We start from the raw sequence: 24315 nt of genomic DNA on the forward strand, positions 1-24315 counted from the left end.
ATGATCCTGCCTACAAAGCTGGATATATAGGAACAGTAACAGTTGTGCAGATGATATAGCACAATATTCTCTGTTGCTAAGAATACAATTTAGAAAGTGATTCTCAGCTGTCTCTCTCTACAGTTTTGCATATGAAATACGACTAGAAGCAAACACCATTGTAAGTTCAAAGTGGTCAAATGTATGAATAGGAATGTATAAAAAAAATAAGCTTTCTGTGGGATCATTAAGTAGGTTCTCATTCTTTAGAAAGTAGTTTTGTGATGTGTTTGGCAGTGTACCAGCTGAAAATGGTTATGAATTCCAAATAAATAAAAACTATTTTAGAATTTGGGTTAATGATGTTTGTGGTGCCTGTCTGTATTAAAAAAAAAAAAAGTCTTATAAAAAAATGCTAGAAATATAAACATAAAGCGAGAAAATTTATTTAGAAATCTACTCTCAGGTTAATTTAAAAGGTGTTTTAGAAAAATAGTAATTTCTGCAAAATAACCATCACTTAAAATTTGCTAAAGCATTACACCACTGTGTTTTCAAATGTGATCTTATACTGCTGAAAGCACTAAAGCAGTCGTGTAAGTGCACACTGAACATATAAGAATCATAATGTCATATTGACTTTTCCTCTAGTTCACATCTTTGCTTTGTTCCTTTTTTTAGAATATGCAAAAAGCCCTTGAAGTGAAAGCCAAATACGAACCGGACATGGTTGTCGGTGGCTATGCAGCCTTAATAAATTTGTGCTGTCGACATGATAATGTAGAAGAGGCAATGAACCTGAAAGAAAAAGTGTAAGTACACCGGCACCGAAACATGTCACAGAGATTTATGCTGATACACAGACCTTGTTGAATTAAGTAGGTTGAGTATTAACCCTCTCATACATTTTTAATTAGTTTTCCCCACCAATGTATGTGCATTTGAAACAGTCACGGGTGTGGTTTTTTGAAACAAAAAAATTTGCTTTGTATAATTGAACATCAGAAGCATCTATGTTGTATTTTTGTATGGTCAGTAATTATCTTTTTTTTAATAGCCAAATTGCTATGTAGGATCTGTTGTTTTGTTGGGTTTGTTGGGTTTTTTTTGAACATACTCATCATGTAAATCAAAGTTTGGTTTAATTTAAGGGGGAAAAAAGTGCCTGTATTGTGTATTAGAAAGCACCTGGAATGTGTTGAGAATATGCTGCATCTATATTGTCTTTAGAATAGCAGTGTTTCTGAGTGACATTATTTAAAGACTGTCAACAAGCATTCTACTTTCAAATTTTATTTTCAGAGCTTTGTATCTTGGCTGTGAAAATTAGCTCCCAGCTAAAACATGCTATGCATGACTTATCCCAGAGCACATTCTTATACATAGTCTTTCTGTTTGCCCCTTCCCTTTTTCACTTGAAAGCCTCCTTTCAGTCCGATGCTGCAGTTAATATAGAACAAGTTATGTGTTACTTTGAGATTCTTTCTCGTGTGCGCTCACAAAGTGTGTGCTTTGGTTTTACAGTAGGTTGGCAGGCAGGTGCTCGTTACATCTTGCTAGTGTTTGAAGTTATGTGAAATGATTGTGCTAGGAGTATCGAGAAATTTGCCACTGCTGATAACAGTAGTGCATTGGGTTTGGCTGTACTACCGCTCTCTCACAATCCCCTGAGTGAGCTTGCATGAATATCATGGAGTCTTCTAGTGGAGCTTCGCTGCGGCAGCACATTTTTACGGATCTGCCTCAAGGGTAGCGTAATATTGCAAAGAAGTGACTCTTTTGAATTGTTAGAAAAAGAAACAACAGAGAAGGAATTAATGTTAAAACTTCCAGAAAAAAAAGACAAATACAGAAACTTCAGAATAATAGCTTTTAACTTGTTACTATAGGCAAATAGTTTCATATGCTATGTCGAAAAGAATGTAGCGCTGCCCAGGCCATGTGGACTAAGTTTTCTTCCCAGGCTTCTGGGAAAACCCCTGTTTTATGCAGTAACTACCAAATCACTAATTAAACCATTTGTGTCTTTAAAATATAGCTTCTGGGTTTTGGGAGTGGGAAGGTGTGCGGATAGTATTTTTGAATCACATTTTAATGGAACATCTTTTCAAGTCTTACCAGATTTCTTTCCTTTGATACTTATTACAACTTTTAGCTGTCAGTGCTGTTGTTTTGTTATGTAATTTTAAAAATAAATCTTTAAGTTGAGTCCATGAAATGTGAACTTCTGTTGATACAATTCTTAATGTTTTAATTTCTAGCTTCCCTAAGAATTCACCTGTTGCTCTTGACACTGGAAAGTACGTAGCACTGGTAGAAGTCTTAGGAAAGCATGGTAGACTAGAAGGTAATTCATTTGCTTTCATTGTGTGTTTCTGCTATATAATAAAGGTATCTTGCCTCAAGAATAAAAATGTGAGTTGATATTAATGGTATATCATGTCCTGAAAAGTGCTTGAACATTTTGCATACAAATTTGCATGTGAATTCAACCAGAGATGCTTGGACAGTGCAGGCCATTAGTTTTAATGGATTGGCAAGCTTGTCATTTACATTTGCACAGCTCAGTGCTTTTTGCATTTCTGCAGCTAGTTTTTATTAGCATTGCTGTTTGGATTGAGTTTGAAGATCATGACTTATGGCACAAATTGCGTATGTGCCTAGACTAATGGCTTTGTTTTTGCTTAAGAAGGTCTGAAGGCTGAACATAAAACCTATAAACATAACCTTCTCATAAGAGCCAAGTACTGCAAAAAATCATTTAACTTTTTATAAAGTATGTATTTTTCTGTTAATATTCTTTTATGTGTGTATTACTGAATTTTAGAGTTGATCTGTCAAGCTGCCTGGAAATTTTGGCTTTTAATGAGTGTTCTGCAGAATGCCTATTTTGTATTTCTAGATGTTTGCATTAAGCTGTTAGCTCATAATTTCTATAATTCAGTCTAATATAATTCTGTAATTTACATAATTTGGTTGATCTTTAAAAGAACTCTAGATGGTCATCAACTTTAAAAGGCGATTGTGAATATCGGGTCCCATGATTTTGTAGGAGACTTAACACCATAAAAGCATGGTCCGAGCCTAGACACAGAATGTTACAGTTTTATATAAAACACTATACAATAAAAGAAAAAAGCTAATGTGGGTTTTTTTGTAAGATCTTTCTTTGAATTTTTACTTTGCTTCTTATTAAGCTTACTGTTAGAAAAATAATAAACAAAGCTAATGTTTTCCAAATCATAATAAATCAGATCATGACCACCTCTGCATTAAAGCAGTTTGAAAAGATTAGCCTGCTTTTAAGAGCATAAACATCCCTCAGAAAATAAAACAATTCATAAATGTAGCCAAATGTAAAGTGGTCAAAACATTCCGTCTATGCAATAATTAAGAACATTATAAAAATGCATTTATTCCATATACCAAAATGTTTGTTTCTGCCTTACTAATGAAGCTTAATGAACCTAATGTTTTAACATGCAGTCTGTTAGAAAGCTTTCATTGGCTCTCCTTGGCTAATTAGTATCGACACAGCAAACAGGCCCTATCGGTATCAGACCATTAGTCTGGCTGTATATACAGTGTAAACATATCTTTATTATCTGGCCTCGTGACAAGCCATCTGCTGAAGAAACAATGGAGTGATTTAGCAGATGTTAGCATTGAACGATAAAAGCATCCATTTAGTAGAATCTTGCAGCTATAGGGCAGACTGTACAGGGTTATGTGGTGCAGAGTGGGCACACAGTTCCTATCTATAATTTGTAGTCAAAGTTGCAGCAAAATGATAAAACCAGGCTATTGTGGATTTATAATTGTAGTCTCGTTTAGAAATGCAAGTAGTAATTAACTTGAAATCGGCATTATACGCCAGAATTTACATTCCTGCTGTGTTTGAAATGCTGTTTTAATAGCAGTTTGTTTTCCCTACATGAAATTACCTAAGGGTCTTTTGTGTTGTTTCATTGTAGATGCTATTAACATTCTAACGGAGATGAAAGAGAAGGATGTTCCTATCTCAGACAGAACAGTTGCATCTTTTTTCCGCATTCTTAATGCCGCTGCCATGCGAGGTGAAGTTGAAACAGTGAATCGATTGCATGAGACCATTGTGAACTTGGGGTTGGCAGAAACTGCTGTCCTTCATTCCCCTCTGATTACAGTTCACCTTGAAAAGTAAGCTATATTTGGGCTTCAGACGAAACAAGTTATGATATGGTATTTATTTATGTTACATGACCTGTATATGCTATGCACAGCTGCTCATGCATGTAAACATGTACACATGCACGCGCACGTAATACTTCGGTGATCCAGGAATGGTAATGAATGACAGTTTTCTTAAGTTAGATAAGTCTGTTTTCATCAATTATATGTCACATCGTGGTCTATGGGAGCAACAGCTGTGTTTTATGGACGCATCAGAGACGAGGTGACTATATATTGGAATATGCTCATGAATTACTTGGTTCTGAGGTCTGTTTGACAAGATAGCTAGCTATTGAGAGCATAATAGGTGTATTCTCAGCTCTTGTGGTTAAGTAGGACATGATTTTGCCATTAAAACGGCATTATTTTGCTGTGCCATCCAGTACATCTCAGGTGAGTTGAAGGGTGATTGTTGAACACTGAAATGTTTTTAAGTCACATGGTTCAAATAATTTGATGCCTCAAAGATGTATATTAACATTTCTGTTCACATGTAGAATTTTGTTAGTTCTTGTAAGTATTCTGAGTATGCAAAGTCTGTATAACTTTTTCTGTGTTCAAAATTCTTGTCAAAAAGATAGAATTCCTGGTAGATGCACGCACATTCCTTTCTACAATAATGTTTCAGTGCAGTGGTCAACAGTTAACAATATAGCGTATGTCTTTTCAGTCAGCCACACTGCCTTGGTTATATCGCAAGACAAGGCAGATGTTTATGGAAGTAATTTAACTGCAATCATATGTAACTAATGTGTCGGGAAAATATCTGATATGCTTTGCAGTGTGCAGTAAGAGCGGCTGCGTTTGACGTAATTGCTTTATGCATGTTGACATGCAAGTTGTACGTGGTGCTACTTGGGTTCTTTTCACTTGAAGTAGTATATGATGATGTAGATAAGGACGTGATCGTGTGTGGATGCAAAGAGGGACAGTAAAGTGTTATTTTAGTTTGTTTCCACATTCTTTTAGATTATATATGTTTGGTAAAACGTTCTAAAAAGTTTTTTTTAATAAAGGGTCTTTTGGTGAGACTACAGTTTTAAAGAAGAAAGTAATTCCGTAGTGTGGGATTGTATGGCTACAAGTCATTGGTACTCACCTGTATAACTCATAATACATTTCATATATAGAAATACAATACAAAGTAATCTCATTTCCTATGGTTTTTTTTTTGCCACCTTATGGGTGGAGAGACTTGCTTCCTCTCCAGTGTTAGAACAGAAGGGGGAAGCTTTTTCCATGTGATTTGCTTGGAAGGAATAACTGAATTTCTGGGGGTTTTTGTTGTGGGTTTTTTTTTTTTGGTTTTGACTTGGAGATGCTGAGAGTTTTTCAAAGTTATGAGTGACTGAAATCAGTGTTAGTGATTTCAAATAGTAGTGCTTACTATTTGCAATCCTACAGCTCAAGTATCATGCTGAAATGCTGTCATTTAGCTGCAGGTCGTCAGCATACCTCTGAAATTAGCTCTAGGATATTTTTTAATGTTCCACAGCAGTAGTTGTTTTAGTGTTTTGTGTTCTTAATTTATTTCAAACCTTTTAATTGCTTGTAAAGGAATCTGTGGTTTGGTTTTGAAGATTTCAACAATTCTAGGTGTCAAATGATTCATCTACCCCTTTTCCTTCTACGCAGTCCTGAATATTCTAAAATTCTTAAGTCCTAGTGCATGTTAAAAGTGACAATTTTCAGCAGAGCATGGAAGAGAAAAAAATTGTGGATGATTAACAGTATAACTTGACAAAAGCTAACAAAATCTAATATTCTAGTAGAATGGACATTTTACCTTTAATATTTTGAGAAATACGTAACTGAAGTAGCTAGAGAGAGAATTCATACTGTTTTGTGGTTTGTTTTTTTTTTTACCCTGAGTAAATTTAAGGGGAACCACCCCCTCCCACCCCCCGCTTTTAATTGTGTGATCTTTAGTTATGATTCTGAACAGTTTCTAAAGATGGTGAAATCGCATCAAAAATTGAGATGGTGTGTCATTCAAGGTGATAAATCTGCCTTGGACAGTGCGACAAAAATGTTAGTTTCTAAAGTCTGCAAGGACGAGAAGAGCATGTACTTTTTCTTAAAACATGTCTTTTGAACTGGTTCTTCCAACTGCTAATAATTGGAAAAGGTTTTGAAGATTACCTACACCATATAAAATTTCTTACGACTTTAACGATTGTAGTTTTGGCTTTTACTTTCTCTACCAGATGTCAGGGGAAACCTATTGGCACATGAGCCATTTTACAAAACTGAAGAGGTTTATCAAGCTGACCTGCTCCTGTGCTATACAATACTTTGATAATACCTATCTACAGGATGATAAATTAAAAATTACAGTAACTACTGATGCTTTTTTTCTTCCTTCAAGAAAGCTGCACAAGCCAACTTTTGTACAACCAAAAGTAGGAGTGTACATCTTAAAAACTTGATATGGTTCCTGTCTTTTCATTAGCATAAGTTTCTTTCTGCTCTCCTTGAATAATATCACCTCTGAGAAAAGAAACAAACCAAAACATCTTCAGGTTTGAAATGTACTGATTCCCTGTATCAGAAGTGCTCTTAAGCAGAGGGAAGAAAACTTCCAGGTAAACTACGAAAACATTGTGTTGCAGACTGTATGAACAAAATATTTTGTAGTTTGAAGTCAGTGAACATAAGCAGTTAATATCTGTATTTTAAACAATCAAAAGACTATAGCTGGATTGTGTTTCTTTAAAAATGGTCAGTGTATTTTAAGTACAGTGTTGTCCAGTAAAGCATTGTGTGGTGGTTTGTGATTATGAACTTATATAAACCCATTTTGTGTTGTTTCATATGTAGCAGATACAGCGTGAATCCAGTGCCTTGACAATTTTTCTTCTGTTGTTTTCACGGAGTTAAAAATCAGCCTATGATTTGGTTTGAGATGATTCTGGAGCACATACAAGTTAATTGACTTTTAAATTTACTTTTACAAATAGGCATATTTTAAAATTAGGTTATATTTTTAGTGGGTGAAAAATATGTCTAGTGGGGAGATTTTTTCTGATTTTTAGCGGCCTTATTTCAAATATTTGTATTAAAACTCTTTACGTGTTGCAATGAAATTAAGGATGTTTGGCTCCCTTACTCCATTATTGCAATTAGGAATTTAGCATTATCAGTGCCAAAGGACGAAAGTGTCTCATTTGCCCTATGGGGACAGGACAGTGATAAGATGATTTTTCGTCAAGGATCATTGGGTCGTAATTAAGTTACATTCATGGCTATTGCTTTTTGAAGGATGATTGGTAAATGACAGGCTTCATGTGCTTGGTACGGACAGTGTTCACTAAGGTTTTTTCTCCCTCTGTCAGAAAATCCTGTTGAGTCTGATAATGTAAATGTGGCATTTTATTCTGAACAAAAGAGCAGGGAAATGAGCTATCTTGTCTAATCATTCAGTTGTTTAACACCGACTTCCAGTTTAGACTCAATTGGCTGGAAAGCACTTGACATGTGAAGTTAGTGCTGTTCGGAACGCATGTTTGAGTAAATTTTAAAGTAAGTGACAGCTAAATTGTACCTAGGGAAATTACAAAGCCTTCAACACAGTTAATTTTTTGGGGAGGATTAGTTGTAATTGCAACACCAGTCTCCTTGAAGATTCCTTAGTATGGCAAATGAACAGAAAAACATTTAGCTCTTTCAAGAGCCCGTTCTCTTTTAACAGAATGATTTTTGTAAAGCTGATTGTACCTTGCTGAATTGACTTGCCTCTACAGTAACATCTGCTTCAGATTTGTAGAGAGGGATTTGTTTTACCAGTCTACCCTCCACCCCCACCCCACAGAGTCCCTTTTTTCTTTCTACCTCTCCAGTGATTTCAGGTTTGAGAGCTTTTCAATCAGTAAACCCCTTAGGTAAATTGCCACTTCACTAAAGCTTTATGCATAATGTTGCAGCACTTCATTCCAATTAAAATCAATATTTGGAGTCTTATTTTTATCAGGCAGACTTTCTAGTTGGGAAAGTTGTTTATTACAAGTAAAAGGTTTAGATTTAGTGCTGCATTCTTGAAGCAAGAGGGGAGTGGCTTGCTGAAATTGAAGGGGGATGTTGTATCCATGCATGTTACAGCCAGTCCTGCTACAGAGTGTGTTCTGCAGACACTTAAGACATCGAGTAGTTTTGTCTCTTCAAATTGCCTTGTGTGGGTAAAATTGCCCATGCAAATATTTTGGAAGATAGTGACTATAGTATCTTGGACTTCATAGGAAACCTAAACAGAAACCAGACAAATCCAAAAACTTAGGCTATCTTAACCCTAGCATCAATTTAGTTAAAAAATAATGCCAAGGCAGGACTCTTCTGGGATTACATAAGGGCCAAGCATAATACTGTAATGGCTGAGGCTCCTTCTGTCATTCAAAAATAATAGTATATCTTCTTTTTTAAAAGAACAAGTTTCAATGAGAGGGAAAAATACACCTAATCTTTAAGTGGAGCAGGTATTAGCCCTGAACAGGTAGTATTTGTGACTGAGAACTGTAGTATCTGGCAAACTCAAAATGAAGCATGGATCATGGATCATCTGTGTTCACGTTTTAAATACTATTTTGTTCAGACTGACAGTGGAAATCAGATTTTTCCAACATGCCTATGAATATATGGGCTTTATTTCCTTTTTGACTTGATCCATATTAATTAAATAGAAATTTGGGACCAGGCTTTTAATGTAGTAGTGTAGAAAGTATCCTTTGGGAAGATAAAAGGGTGTTCAACATGCATAAGTTAGTACAGAAAGCCTGACAAATACTTTCAAACATACGGCTGGCTGTTAGCTTAAAATCCTTGTGTCTACATAGCATTTTCTTAAAATGTGGAAAATATTTTCTGTGCACTTTTTTTTTCAAGTTAGTGAGTTATAACAAAAAACACGTTAAAATCTTACCTATACTCAAAATTTGAAGCCTACAGTAAGTTCCTAATTTTCATTTTCATTCTTTTTCTAACAGGCTTGTAAAAATTGCTTACAAAAGTAGTTGCTGGTACTTGGAATTAACTGCAGTTTGTGACAATTACTGCAGGTTGTTGAATAAATTGTATTAACTCAAGTACAAGCGTAAGCTTGATGGTATTTTTCTTTGCAGTAGTAGTACAATGTCTTTGTAGAGGTTGAACTTGTTTACATTTTAATGTTTTATAGTTGGTTGTTGCTGATTTTATCATTTATTTGTTTTATAAACCCTGTTCCCTAGTAAACTGTGGATGACTGGTTGGTTGCTTGAATGCAGCTGAACAAATAATCAGATTTCGATAGATACAAAACAAATGTCTAGTAAATTAGTGTGTAAGATACTGACCTCCTTAAATGCAGACTTATTCAGGCACGTTTGAACAGTAAGTACCAGTAACAAGTACAATATTTCCATTTTTATCTCAGTTCTTTGCTGACTTTTTTTCTCTGCGTATACAGCATTAGTGCTTTCAGAAGTATACATTTAGAGACTAGAAAACTGTTAATGTTCCTTTTGAATGACATTCCAATTATTCATTCATTTATTGATAGCTTTGACCTAAAAACAGTCACTTTAATCCTTTAGGAATACAGGCGAGACAATACTATGGCTGTTTGAGCATCAATCTGAAAAGCTAGATTTATCACTGAAAACTTTAATTTGAATGTATAAATGTTGTTGTGCCTTCTTAGAAATTGAGCAGTTTTCTGTAAAACTGGTTTTTTTAGATGTTAACTGAACTTGCATCTAAAGCAGCAGAAAAATACTGATTATATAAAGCTTTATATGTCTGTGGTAACTACCATAGTATTTCTCTTTTATGACAGTAATCTAGCCTGCAACATCTACTTGCAGTTTTGAAATTAACCTGTAATTTAGTCTTCACCCCAAATGACAAAAATTCAAATGACTCCATGGGGTGCCAGAAGATGCACTGTAAACAGGGCTCGGTAAGGGGGATAAGGTAGAAATCCGTCGTCTTAGGTTCGTTTTACAGAATGCCACTAGTGCTGAGCAAAATTAGTTCTTCTGTGTTACTCTTAAAATTTTTAAAATATTAGCCTGGATGAAGATAGTAGTATATAGTACTCTAGATAATCTCATTCTTTTAAAAAGGCAAAATTTGTGATGCACAGCAAATGCAATGTGAGGAGAGGACATCTGAATTTGGCTTATGTTAACAGTAGTGTTTTAATTTGCTAAGGTTCAGTTGATCAATAGTAAAGTTGCTTCAGGAATGCAGAATCATTATTTCAAGTCAGTTTTATTACAGCCTTCAGCTGCTGCTGTTGAGTGATTTTTATTTTCTTTTTAATTTATTTATTTTTTTCCCTTGCCTACTTCCACCATGCTGTGTTTGATAAGCCTTTTGGAATCTAAAATGCGGTCTTGTTGACTGTTTAGCTGCTTACTACATTTTGTATGTGTCATCTTGCTTTGTTTCAATTTCAGTTTTAAACATTCCCTTTCAAAGAATAACTTCACGTATTGTTTTAGCAGTGTTTCAGTGGTTGTCTGTTGCTTTTGGTTTGTGAGGTTGTTTTTTTTTAGATTGGGTTGTAATACTTTGAAAAAGAGTCTGCAGCAGATGATTTAGTTCTCTTAGTTGCACGGTGTAGAATGTTAATATATATTTGTGGTTAATTTGAGTTCCAGATCTGATTGTTTTTATGGCTTTTTAGTTTTGCTTTTTAACTATGTATACTTCTGAAGGTGTTAATACTGTATATGTAGGGAAAAATTCGGCAAAGGACTGAGATAACAAAAATGGAAATCCTGTACTTGTTACTGGTGCTTACTGCTCAAAGGCTCCTGAGTAAGTGCATTTAAGGAAGTGAGCATCTTAAGCACTAATTTACTAGTACCATGGATCTATACTAGTGCCGTGGCTCTACGTGACGTGGGTAGGCCAGCATAAAATACATTTTGGTACCTTAATATGTTGTTGAGTTAATTGCAAAAATTACATACAGATCGGGTTTTGACCTTTATATAGAATGGAAAAATGCCAGCCCTTCAGTTGTGATGAAATGGAAATCAACAGATGAGTTATAGGTAGTCTGTTAAGGTGTAAAACAAGTACTAAGCGATTTAAAGAACTGTGGTTATCTTAGTTAACTCTGGAGCTCTATACTGAAATAAAAATGCTGTGGAAAAATTTTAAAGAGCTTAAAAATTGAAAATGTCTAAACAGAGACATTTGGAGGTAGTATAATATGCACAATATTACTTATAAACAAGAAAAATAGAACTCTTAAATACAAACTGAGATTTCTGGGAATTGTGGTTTTGTCACAATAGTACATAGCATAAGAATTTTACTTCAAATATTAAGTGCATCTAACGATGAAGAGCATTCACACCTTTGGTTAATTTGTAGTGAACAGTGGTCATGCAATCAAAAATTACGTAGCCAGGAGGTTTAAGCATAAATCTGTAGTTCAGTTTTTATTTCTGTGGCTGCCAAGCATACACGGTATTTGTTTGTAAGAAAACTTTACTCGTTATTTAAAAATAACTGTAGAATATTGTGGGGGGGAATACACTCTGGGATTGTAAACTGCTGAATGAATTTTCCTTGAAATTTTCAAGACTACAGCGTTGTGCTGCCCCTGCTCATAACACCTGATTGTTTTTATTCGTTTTGTTTCATTCCACAAGGGGTGACATGCATGCTGCTCTGGAAGCTTTAATCAGCTGTTACAAGAAGTATGGTAAAATTCTTCAGCTTCATAACGTCTACTGTAAACTGATAGAAAAAGGAGACTCTGATCTTCTGCAGAAGGGTTAGTTGCATGTAGTCAAATGCTATCTGGTTATATGGCATGTTTTCTGGAGGCTTTTCTTCCAGGATTTGTAAATAATTTCTTTCAACTGAAAGAAAAAAAAATTGTTTGTGTTTTTATGTGTAACTTCAGAGCGCTCAAATGATGCTTGAGTTTTCCAGAAGAATCCTAATGTTTGGATAATACAGCATTGAGCCCTCAAAAATTAGTGCTAATACTTGTCCTAGCTATGTATCTTACTATTAAGAAACAACTTAATAGTAAATCAGCGCATCTGTTTTTCAAATAGTTGTGCAGTTAAGAAATCCTGAATCCTCACTCTCTGCAAGTAGAGAATGCCAATGTATAGTCTGTCTGTTTCGTTGGTCGTAATTCAAAATACAGTGCAAAAAACCAGAAAAACATTTTAAATATGCTGAACCACAAAGCTACAACAAATTGTGTAGTGTGTTGTAATCGTTCCGTATGTTTCAAAATTTGTCTTCCTGTAGCTTATTCCTGGAGTTTTTGTGATGCTTGGAAAATACTAGTACTAAGAATATCTGATGTATATATTAAAATGCTTCAATATATTCAGTAAATTAATGAGCTTTACTCTCTCTTTAGTTTCAGACTTTATAAGCAGAGAATATGGTGACATGATGGCTCTTTATGATCTCTTCTTCGCCTTCTTGCAAACAGGAAAATACAAAGAGGCCAGGAAGGTCATCGAGGTGGGATTTTAACCATAGTACTCTAATCATGCAGCTATTTAGACTCTTAATTAGAAACATTTAAAGTTTTTAACCTTTAATTAGACTTGTTCTGATTCATGTTAATAGAATTCAATCCCAATAATAAAAAAAAACCTCGACCGGCTTTATTTTGTATAATTACAGTTCAGAAGAGAGACAGTCTTGTATATTGAAATTGTTTCCTCACTTTTTCAAATTCACTGTTACATATCAAAATGATATTTGCATATTAAATATCGGATTGTGGAACAATTAAATTAAACTGGCATTCCTGGGTGTAAAGTTGCTAATCCTCTTTCCAAAGGAATTCTTTGTTCTTAAAAGCACTGGAATTTAATTTGCTGCAGACCATGCTCAGATTTATTTGTAATGCTTGTCTACAAGTTAATCAGCCAAACAAGCGCTGTCTGCTACTGTTTGGCATTTAATTTAGCATTTCTTCTCTCTCTCTCTTTTTCAGGATAGTAAGCAGCTTATAGGAAGTGGTAGGTGACAAACTTGGTCTATTTAGGATTAGTATATTTTATCTAGACTTGATTGAAATTGTGCTTACTGAAATTGATAAGTCAAAGGGGCAGCTGCAGAGTCTGCCCAGATTGTGATTATTTTTCTTCTTAACACAGTTGTATGTTTTTAAAATGCTGCATAAGTTTTTTTACTTAATGTGTGGGAGGAGGCATCTTGCAGAAAAAGTAATACTTTGTCCTCATCAGTTTTGTGTTATGTACATACACAAGTCTGTAACCTAATTTTGTTGGTTTTTTCCTTCCTAAGACAAAGTATGCTTTTTTCCTAATTCCCTCTAGAATATTTGAAATACCAGTTATCCCTACTTGAATTATCTAATAGAATTCTTGCATTTAAAAAAATCTTAACTGAAGATCTGCTTGCTTGTCTGTGGTGGAACAATACTGTCCTGCTGTGGGGTGTGTGGAAATTGCTAAGCACAATGTAGCATTGATATTTTTGTTCTGAGAGGGTTTTTTGGAGCTCAAAGTCTAATACAGAAGAATAGAAATATCAGTATCTGACAGAAGATGATACTGAGGAGTTGAGTTCATTTTACAGTGATTAAAGCATATAAGAGATAAAAGGATGAATTCTGATATTTGGAAGCAAAATTAAAACTGTATGAGTAGAACTGGTACTTGGTGTGATTTAGCAGCTGTTTCTTTGATACTGGCATTTGATTTCTGAAAATTTATATTGGTGGCTACAATTCAGCAGTCGTGGATAGGATACTGAGCAAATGATCAGATTGTTGGGGCTTTGAAACTTTTGTCATTTTCTTAACAGGTGTAAAGTTATCTCTGCAAATATTGAATATTTGGTGATTGATCATATATTATTAGTAACCACAGACAGGGGAAAATCTGAGCACTTGATATCCGGAGACTAAATGGAAGTTTTCCTAGCTTTTTATGCCGTTACCTGACTTCCATGAAGCGTGAATTAGAGCTTTCTCTATGCTGTTGAGAAATAGAGGTTTTAAATTGCGGAATTTTTAGGAGTATAGGAATTCATGTAGGAGTAGTATGCATGTATTTTACTAGTGAATAAAGTGGCGCAAAATCGATTGCTGTACGATGTGTTGTACTTTAAATACGCTTTTAAGATGTAACAATATGTTCAGTATTTTCAAAGAAAATTTTTCTACAGAGGACAGGAGATCTTAAAGTTGGTATTTTGCTGAAGAAGAAAATAGCTTTTTTTTTTAAACCATAAACTAGTCACTGTTTGCTTTTTTGTTTTGTTGGGAAGTCGAAGCCTTAATCAGTATAATGTGGAAGATGGAGTACAAGGTGCATGTTTATCCTTTCCTCTAGTCCGGTGGATTCGCGACAAAATTCCTTCTCTTGTTGGTCATCTCAGATTGTTTTTGTATTTTGCTTTCTCGTGAAATAATACTCCGTGAAGGTGGTCAGTTGGTGCCACCTTCTCTTTTTAGACACTGTTGCGTATTAGACATAGACTACCTTTCAGCACATACTTTAATAATGTATTGCTGATTAGGTTGGTCAGTTGATATATTTTGTTTTGAAAGTATCTGTGGTGTTGATAAAGAGTGTCTAAAAGGGTAGTAATAAAGCTGGAAAAATTTTCCTTAGGAGCTAAGGAAGAGGAGACTGTGGAGGATATGGCTGTTTAAATGCAGAGTTACTAAGTGGACACCGCTGCCTCTTCTTGCTCTTGCAATTTTTAGAAGTCTGAGGTATAGTAGATGCTTATGTGAAACTTAGTGAGAACTGCTGCTTTGAAAAACTTGAAACTCAAAGCCCCAAGAGTAAGAAAATAACTCTTAAATCTCCATCTTTGGTAAAATACAACTGGTTGACAGTAGTGGGAAAGGAAGAAGGGTAAGCTTTGAGTGAGATTATAAAAAACTAGGTCAGAGTTCTATATGTACGTTATCCAGTGACAAATGTGTGGTGCATGCATATATGTAAGCTCATGTTGTGAGATATCATCGTAGCAGGAAAGCTGAAAGCTCTGGGGCTCATCTGCTTGCTGGAAGGCCAGCAAGACTAGCAGAAAATGGTAGTGTAAAAGACAACGAAAGGTCAATAAAAAGGAAATGAGGCAAACAATGCACCTGGTGGATACAGAACAAATAAACTGAAGCATGTGTTAGTTTGGTGGCGTGAGTCTCTTTTGAAGTGATGCTAAGTGCAAGAGAAGCTGTGGTGGAGAAGGCTGTGGGGGAAAAGCAGCTAAGTTCTAAGGCTTCACAGAGCTTGGTTGATAAGGTAACCATTTTCAATGTTGCTTGAGTGCCTTGTTAAGCTTTTGAAAGTCTGCTCTCATTTGTTCTGTGGCAGGTAGGTAGAGAAGAAAGCCTCTGTCAGAGACGGTACCTCCAAATGAGGTAGCCTTGCCTACTCTGTAAAGTAAAAGTGTTTTGGTTTGTTTTTTGGTTGGTTTTTTTTTTTTTTTTTCCCCTGGCTAGGCCTAGAGATTCCTGAGCCCTTGAAGTTATGCTTGTAGATGGATGTGCTGGTAGAGGCTCTCTTGCATTCTGGGAACAAGATCTACCATTGGGCGCTGTAGTACATCAAAACAACATTTAGTCTTCAGTTCTTAATTGCACCTCAGCTGATAAGTTAGCTCTTGTCTTGTGTCCTTCAAAGGCGATCATGTCAAGACAAAGTTGGCATAGCTCTCTTCTTGTCCCTTACCATAAGGTCACATACTAGCTTTCTTTCCCCTGGAGTAGCACAGCATGACTTCTCTGTCATCAAATTAGCTCTAGTTACTTAGGACTTTTTCCCTTACTTGGAAAGTCAGTTTAATTGCCTTTTTTCCCTTCCATTTTGCTCTTTCATAAAAAAGAGGGGAAACAAAAAAGAAAATTAAGTCAATACATTTTGACTTAATTAAATTACATTAAGACTAACGTAGGCTAAAAGAAAGGAATATGAATTTTCAATTAGTAGGATTAGGGGAAAAGTACCTTCTAGAAGCATATTTTCTTTAGCTGTCTTCTAAAATGTTGTCTTATTTTGAAAATACCTAATCAGATTTTGTCCTGGAGAGAAGTCTTGTGTAATTCTTCATACGTGTTGCTTCAGAGGTCAAGGTAGTGGATCAGAGAGTCTGGAAGAGTTGCTTGGCCTAGTACACATTTAAGTCTGGCATATAAATGGTAAGAGAATTTTCTAGAGCCTAGTCCCCCCAAATCCCTCCAATCCACAGCTTGTTGCCTGTTGCCAGAACTGGACAATTGGAATTCCCTTCTGTTTACTCAGTTGTTGGCTGCCACATTATTAACCTGATTGAGCTGATGGTTGAGAGCTGGACTATGATGTGAAGGTCATCCAGGAGAGTGGGAATGAAGAAGGGAATGTTACACTGCCTTGGCGGAATCTACTTCCTCCCCTCTTCACCTGTTACTCTGTTATTTTGCATGCATGCTGCATGCAGTTTAAAGATTTCACTGCCTAAAGCAGTTAGAATATAGTTGTTTGTCATTTTGCCCAATTGTAATTATTTGGTCATCTCTGAATTTTGCACTGACATCTCATACTTGCAGCTGTTTTACCTGCATGATGGTTGTGTATTTCTAGACTCGCCCTTTTGCCTTCATTTCTTATTCATGCTGAATGCAATTATCAAAATACTCACTGAGTCTGCGTGTAATTAAGCCCGTGTCCATGCTTGGCTCTTTCTGCTAGACTTATGAGACTTCCATATCGTTAAGTACTGTCATAGTCCTGCAGCAGAGGTTCAGGCAAGCCCTACCACTAGTCTGCTTAGCAAAAGTCTAAACTGTGTTTTCGTGAAGTAGAAATGAATGCTTTACACCGATGGCTACAGTATGCAAGCTTTTAAACTGGTCTTATATCATTTCAGCACCGTATTGATAAAATCGTTACTCCTTAAACTAGATTTCATTGGACAGCAAAATACTTCTGTAAAAAAAAAAAAAAAAAGGCCAAAACAAGCACCACATTAAAAAAAGGGTATCAGGTCACTGGCATTTTTAGTTAGGAGCTTATGGGCTCCTCTGACAGGAACTAGGCATTGGTAGAGATGTTCAGCCATCTTTTGTTCTTGACAGATACTTTTTGCAATCTTTTACATTGAATCACATCAGCTCTTAAAATTGTTCCTTCAATGAAAGAGTAAAATCTGTTATTTCTACTGTTTGCTGTTTTGCTGGAAATGAAGGCTGAGAGAAGATTACTGTATTTGGGATAAAGGGAAAGATCTCAGAACTGTATGGCAAAATTTTTCAGTAGCAGACCAACCTGTACAAGTTTTCTGCCACTAGAGGAACCTCCATTGAAGATCGCAATGCCTAGTGCATGGCTTCAGAATTCTTTTAACCAGATTTTTATTAAGTGTTTTGCATTCTTCATCTTCTGCTCTCATACTAAATCATTTATATTTAACAGTTAAATATATCATACCATATCTCACTTATTTCAAGACATATATGTGAAAAATTGAGGGACAATTGATTGTGAAATACTTTAATTAAATATGTTCCAATGTGAATAAATGCAAGAAAATGCATTTGCTGCTGAAATTCAAGACCTGACAAAAGAACTGTTTTGGGTGAGTTTAGTGTACAGGAATATATCCATCAACAGATGTCAAGTTAATTCAGGAGGTAAATAGATTTAAGCAAAGAATTATGACATCTACTGTCAGCAGACCTCTAAGATACCACTTGCCATTGGATTTAATCTACTATAAAAACAATGAGAATATTTCTACATGATATTGAGAGATTACAATCTTCTTTCATCCAGATTGCTTTTTTAAGAGTCTACATCATAAAATTGAGTCTTGCTGGTTTTATGCTGGAGATAAACTATGGGAAGAAGATGCTTTCTTGATTTGTGACAGCAGGATATAGGGTGTTTTTTCTGTGTAATTTAATGATGGTTATACCTAGTGTCTGAAGTTACCTACAAAGACTTATTTTTCGTTCTGTTAAGAAAAGAGTGGAGATGATTAGAACAAAATATAAATGTATCTGTGTGAAATGCAAATTGTATTAGATAGTGGTGGTCTGAGACTGAGTAGTTTGTAGGGGGTGTAATAGCTTTTATTAGAGTAACTGTATACAACTGAGAGGGAGGGGAAAGGCTGAAGAGCCTTTAGGCACGCAAGCCCTATAATTACAAGAAAAGATTATTTTTTTGTTACTATTGAGTCCTATTAGTCTCATAAAAGCATTACTTCTCCTTATGAAACTGACTCTGATATAGCTATTAGTGAAGTTGGATCTCGTGTCCGTACATATATGCAAGGGTGTATGTGGGTTAATTAAAAAAAAATGGTGTTTACTAGTTCAGTGCAAGTTAGTTAGAAGTTCTTAAGAACTACTTCCTTAAAAGAAAGCAAAGAAATATGTTTCAAATAAGTAAATTTGGTAAAGATGACTACTGAACAAATTCCTTCCAGAAGGGGACAGGGTAATGTGTTTGGAATGTGGGATCACGGCAAGAGCTGTGCAACTTTTCTTAGTTCCTCGGACTTCGTCTTAGAGGGAAGTTACTACTGAGTTTTGTAAGGCTTTTTTTCGTTGGTCATACAACAAAAGCCGCATTACAATGCATAGAGCAAATTTTTGCTCTGTTTTGAGTCTAGAACATCCTTGAGGATTTTTGGGTTTTGAGCAGGGGTTTTGCATATTTTTGATGTCACCTTTTATTCCAGTGTGAATATTGTTGTGAAGTTCTCTTATTGTCTAATGATTTTTTTCATAATACTACTATACTGCATAATTTACTGGTAAAAGTAGAATATTCCAGTAGTGCTTAAGCATACATCAGTCTCAGTTGTCATAAACAACGCTGAAGTTGTATTTGTGTTCTTATTTTATTTTGGTGTTTCTGGAAAATAATCAAATTTCCTTACATTTTTCTCAACGTCTGCCGAACATAAAGCAGCATATTTTCCTCTTTCAAGTGAAATAAATAAAATCATGATTATTTACTCAACAGCTACTAATCATGTTGGTGAAGTCAGGGAACTATGTGACAGAAGCTCTGAGGCAAATGTGTAAAGCAGGAAAAAAAATCAAAACCAAACCAACAGTAAAACCTTTCCCAGTGGAGACTGTAAGCTTTGTTTTTTCTTATTATGAACTACTGCTACTTTTTATGTAAAAATTAACCTAGTAGAAATAGGCTAGTTCATGCCTTGAGTGATTGTAGGATAGGAAAGGAGAGCGTGAGCTTGAATTCTAATCACTCTCAGCAGGAGAGTTGAGGTTACGTAGACGTGTGTCCCTTTATGGCTTTCATTAAATATCTGGTAGTGCAAATAAAGTATCAAATACACTATAATTGAGTAGGTTTTGAAGGCGTAACTTGCAGTGGAGCAACTCATAATTTTTAAAACTCTGGTGCTGCTTTACAGTATTTGCCCTTGTTACCGAACATGAGAAGTAGTCCTGCTGAAGGTACAGCTTTAACTGTATTCAAGCTTTCATACAGTTATCCTTTGCCCAAAAAGTTGCACAAGTGTCTGGATGTTTCAGATGAGCTTCTCATTGAAGAAATCAGTATTACAGCGGTTGAGGTGTGTTTAGTCATACTTATTTCTGGGCAAAATTGCTTACAAAGAACAAAAGCAATTACTCATTTTTTAGAGAAATCCCATCTTGGTTACAAGCAGCTTGCAAGATTTTCTTTTGTTTAAGAATAAAATGAATGAGAATATCTTTCCATGCCATCACCAAAGAAACTGGTTTTGAAATCCTTGAGACCTGAACTCCTTTCCAGGTGTAAAGTGAAATTGTAGAAAAAGTGTTACTTCCATTGCCTGCCATATCCAGAGGTGGCTCTAGTGTCATCCTGGTAGTGCAATGACTTAAAGAAAAGCTGAGCTAGACAGAAGTAATGTGTTTGATTAGGTAGCTGATATGATAGCAACGGGAAAGGTACTTTTTGATGCATAAATTATTTTCAGTCTTTAAAGCTGAATCTTTTTATAAACTTCTGGACTATTGTGTAAAAGTTGGTATGTTCAGAGTCAATTTTGATCTTCTGTATTTTCTGTATATCCCACTGTGATACTTCACTTACGTTACGTTATAAAGGTCATAATGTAAGAAGTACAGCTAAGTGGTGTGTTTGTTTCATACCTATGAACACAGATGTAAGATTATTTTTAAAAATCTTAATGTAAATGTTTTAATTGGTATTCTTTTAAAACTAATGCGTTGCTATTTGAAGATGGAGTATGTAATAAGGCAAAAATGTAACAGAAGTGTAAGATAATTTTAACCATCTCATCTATCAGCTAGACTCAGATGGCTCCATAAGGTACAGAAACTTGATATTTGCATATTCTTTTAACTTTCTAATTAAGTAGTACACCTACAGCCAAGTAGAAGTGAGGAATTCTGCCAAGAGTTTTAGCATAGGGGAAGATTCAAACACAGCATATACAGTGTTTGTGTTGTAAAAAACTTTGTTCAAGTAAGCTGCCGTGCAAAAATATCCCAGGCTTCATTGTAGCTGCGTGGAATTTGTGAGATTTTCATAGACATTTTTGTGGAATCAGGGAAAAATCTGTCTTTAAATTAAGAACTTCCCGTCAAATGTTCTGTTTTCACTGATGCTTATGTTAGAGAGAGCTGTTAGAAATGACATACATCAGTTCTTATAGCTGTCTGTTCAAGGCTGTCTGGTTGGAGAAGTAACGCATTTTCTTGCAAGACATTGCTTTGGCATCTAAATCTCAGTAACTGGTTCTGGTACTGGTAACATAAGTCTGTTATGGCTGTTGATGTAACTCATCATGAAACGTTCTTCTTCCTTTAGCAGCATTAGCTGTCTCTTATTATTATGGGCTTTTTCAGCTGCAAAGAGAAGAATGAATGGATCTACCTGTCCAAAAAAATAGCATCAGAAAGTGCAGCATAGATGGTGTTGATAAAATTTGGCTGTTTCTTTCCGGTATGTTGGATTGGTGATTATAGTAGAACTGTTTCCCTAAGAAAAGTTTGAACTTTGGGAAGAAAATGTAAGGATTTAGAAGAAAGCATAAAACTCTTAAGGAGGGCAAAGTTAAACTTAAGTGGTTAAATGGGTGTGTTATTCATGGTGAAGTTATACTGTGAAAAGCTAGAGTAAGTTGTCCGGGATACGTAACAATTATTTTGCCGAACAGTGCACAGGAGTAGTTTGTGGAAGTGCAGTGCTGGAAGGTTAACACAAGAGAGTCATCCATCTTGTACATGACAAATGAAAAATACTTCTGCTGGCTTTTAAATAATTCTGCATCCTAAGCCCGCCGTAGCAAAAGGGGTGCTGTTTTAGGACATTCTCAACTGCTAGTTTTCTCAAAGGCCTCTTTTGAACAATACCACAGGGTTTCTGGTCTGTATGTTGGTTTTTGTGGGTTTTCTCTATAAGTTTTGTGTTTAAAGAGAAAAAAGTTCCTTTAGGCAAGAAGACAGAAGTGAACAAATATTTTCCATATGTCTTCTGTAAATTACTTAACTTTTTTTAAAAAAGTTTTTTTTTAAAGTAAAAAAATAGCATTGGTCTATTAGCTGTAACAGTTCAAGAACACTAATGTAAACAAAATTTGAATATTTCTATCGTTATTTAAAAATCTGGAAAAACATCAAATAGATTCCCCTCTGACAGGTCAGTATTTTTCCAGACAATTGTTTTCTGATCAGCTGTAATAGGTAGAAATTAGCTCAAATAAGCACATTAGTACAGAAAAGATTTTTCTGGTGATTGGACTCCTTCAGTCACCTCTCTGAAGTGACTGGTCCTAGGAAGGATGGGAACAAATCAGATGCTTTCAGTTTGTTAGGATTGTTCCATTCACATGATTTTTTGAGTGCTGCTTGGCAAGAGTTCTTCTGAAGATGCAGCTTATTTTTTCCCCTTCTGGTTAGTTTTTCTTTGCTGTGTGAAGGTACAGAATCAGTGAGTAAATTAGTGTAGAGTTGTATGTTGAGCCTCACAAAGATAGTAACAAATGTGATCAAAAGTATTGAATGCTTGTTGTGGGAGATACGACAGAGTAGGTGAGTTCTGCTTAGTCTGGAGAAGAAACAGTGAACCCGGGAATTATTATATACCACTCAGGAAATTCGTACGAAATGGAGAGGATAAAGAAAAATCAATTGTGCATTGTCTTCCAGTACAAGTGAAACTAGTAGAAGCTAGGCTGAAAACAGACAAAAAGTAGTAATATTTTGATTGTTTTCTGCAGGAGGTAGTTGAGGCAACCCTTTACCAAAAGATCTTGTGAATGGTAAATCTTATGAGGTTCCAGGGGCAACCAGAGAAGGTCATGGAAGATAAATCACTAGAAATAGTGTGAACCACTGAAGCTCAAGTAGTTGGAAAGTGAAAGAGCACTAAGGGGGAAGTATTGCTGGGTTTTCTGTCATTTATATTGTCCTATAGGCACTGTTAGGGAGAGGATAACAAGCCAGAGGAACCTTTGGTTTGGTACAGTTCAGCTGTTTTATAGTCCAAGAGAATGTAAAAGTCAGAAACCTTCCATGTTTAGTTCATATGCTGTATGAATTGCTTGAGACTCTTAATAGTTGTTTCATTCTTTAAAGCAGTGAATGCCTTAAGAAACTAAAAAAAAAACAAAACGAAACAAAACACTGAGACTCAAGAATAGATTTTTTTTTTTTAGTCCGTTGAAACAAGCAAGATCAAAATTGTAAATGAGAATTTGGAAGAGTAATTAGAGTAGCAGTTTTTACTTAATGTTTTTTTTTTTATTCCTGGCATTTTTTTTATTCTGTGTTTTAGTCTGCTGTGTTGCAGAAAGTCTGCTTCCTGCTAAATGCAATGTTTAAAATTCCCTAAGATGGTAAGGGATAAGCTACAAATATGGACTATCAGGCAAGCCCTGGAGATTTAGTTAATCTGACCTAGATGTTCTTTTGATGATTGAGACCTGCAGTATGTGAAAACACTTCTCAATTTCAAAATGAAACACAAGGATATCTGTTGTATAACTCAGCTGTCCTTGTAGTGACAGACACATCAATCATTTCTGAACAGGAAAGGATTTACTATAAAAAGTTTGTAGCTTTGGAGCTGTTAAGTTCATTGGCATTCGGATCAGCAATGATATTGGAAGTTGTAAGTGAATTCAGCATTTGAATTTTACCATGTCCTAAAGAGGATTAGCTACAAATGCAGGCAACATACTGTTTTCTTTTTCATTTTCAAGAGCCTGTTGTGTAAGATGTTAATTCTTGACTTAGTTTTCAGCATATTTTATGTGAAACTGCTTGGTAGCTCTTAAAAAAGCACCGAACAGGTACCTATAAACATAAATAACTGGGCGGGGGGGGAGGGAATAATTGGGAAAAAAGCAAGTACCGGGAAAGCAAACCTGTGTTAATATATACCACTTTTGAATACTTGAGAAGCAACTATTTTTCTGTAACCTCTTGGATTGAGATTATTTTTATAGTACAGTTAAATACATAGACAAGATGCTCCCCATTGAAGAACTGTGAGGTTAATGTCCTGTTTTTTAAAACCCTTACAATGATTACTTAAAATGGTTTGGATGATTGGTAGGCTTATATGGCCTAACATTTACTCTGCAGAGCACTGTTTCCTATATTTTTATAGGTTTTAACTGAAGTTTTGCATGCTGATTTTCTGGTGTATGCTGAATTACTTCAGAAAGATGTAACAGTAGTAATTCTGCACTTGGAGAATAGGGGAAAAGGAAATTACCTGTGTTTAAAAAGACAAAAAGTAGATCAACTTTTTTGATGGCAATTGTTTCCACTGTTTTGGAACTGAGACTCAATAGATCTCACAGCTTTTTGTTCAAACTGTCTCTTTTATGCAAAGTTCAAATTTTGGAAGTTGCACTTCATGATTAAACAGTGGAGACTTCTTATAATATTAACCCATAAAAACCTTCAGGAATCAAAACACATGTTTCTCCGTAGGGCTGGGCAGACATTTCCTCAGAATCGCTTTGAGCTATATTAATGTGAATCTGGACACCTGAAATGAAAGCAGTCTCCTCTCTGTAAATGATCCTTGTGCTAAAACAAGAGAGTATCAAGAAAGTAAATCCAAGTACGGTGTGGGAGGGAAGGGTGAGAGGTGAAGACGATGGATGCTTGTTCAGTTCTTTTGTATCGCTTTTTTAGAT

General features: G+C 35.5%; 1 protein-coding gene across 1 annotated transcript in view; it reads left to right on the forward strand.

Moving 5' to 3' along the window:
* The window catches only part of LRPPRC (leucine rich pentatricopeptide repeat containing), a 112507-nt gene that overhangs the window by 58281 nt on the left and 29911 nt on the right, over positions 1–24315 (forward strand). The window contains exons 23-27 of the mRNA XM_086482286.1: positions 661–791; positions 2241–2326; positions 3954–4158; positions 11832–11956; positions 12563–12669. Coding sequence (XP_086338412.1) covers positions 661–791; positions 2241–2326; positions 3954–4158; positions 11832–11956; positions 12563–12669 — 654 coding nt within the window. The remainder of the gene's footprint in view (positions 1–660; positions 792–2240; positions 2327–3953; positions 4159–11831; positions 11957–12562; positions 12670–24315) is intronic.

The sequence above is a fragment of the Leptosomus discolor genome, chromosome 2, assembly GCF_034619465.1.
Source record: "Leptosomus discolor isolate bLepDis1 chromosome 2, bLepDis1.hap2, whole genome shotgun sequence".
NCBI lineage: Eukaryota > Metazoa > Chordata > Aves > Leptosomiformes > Leptosomidae > Leptosomus > Leptosomus discolor.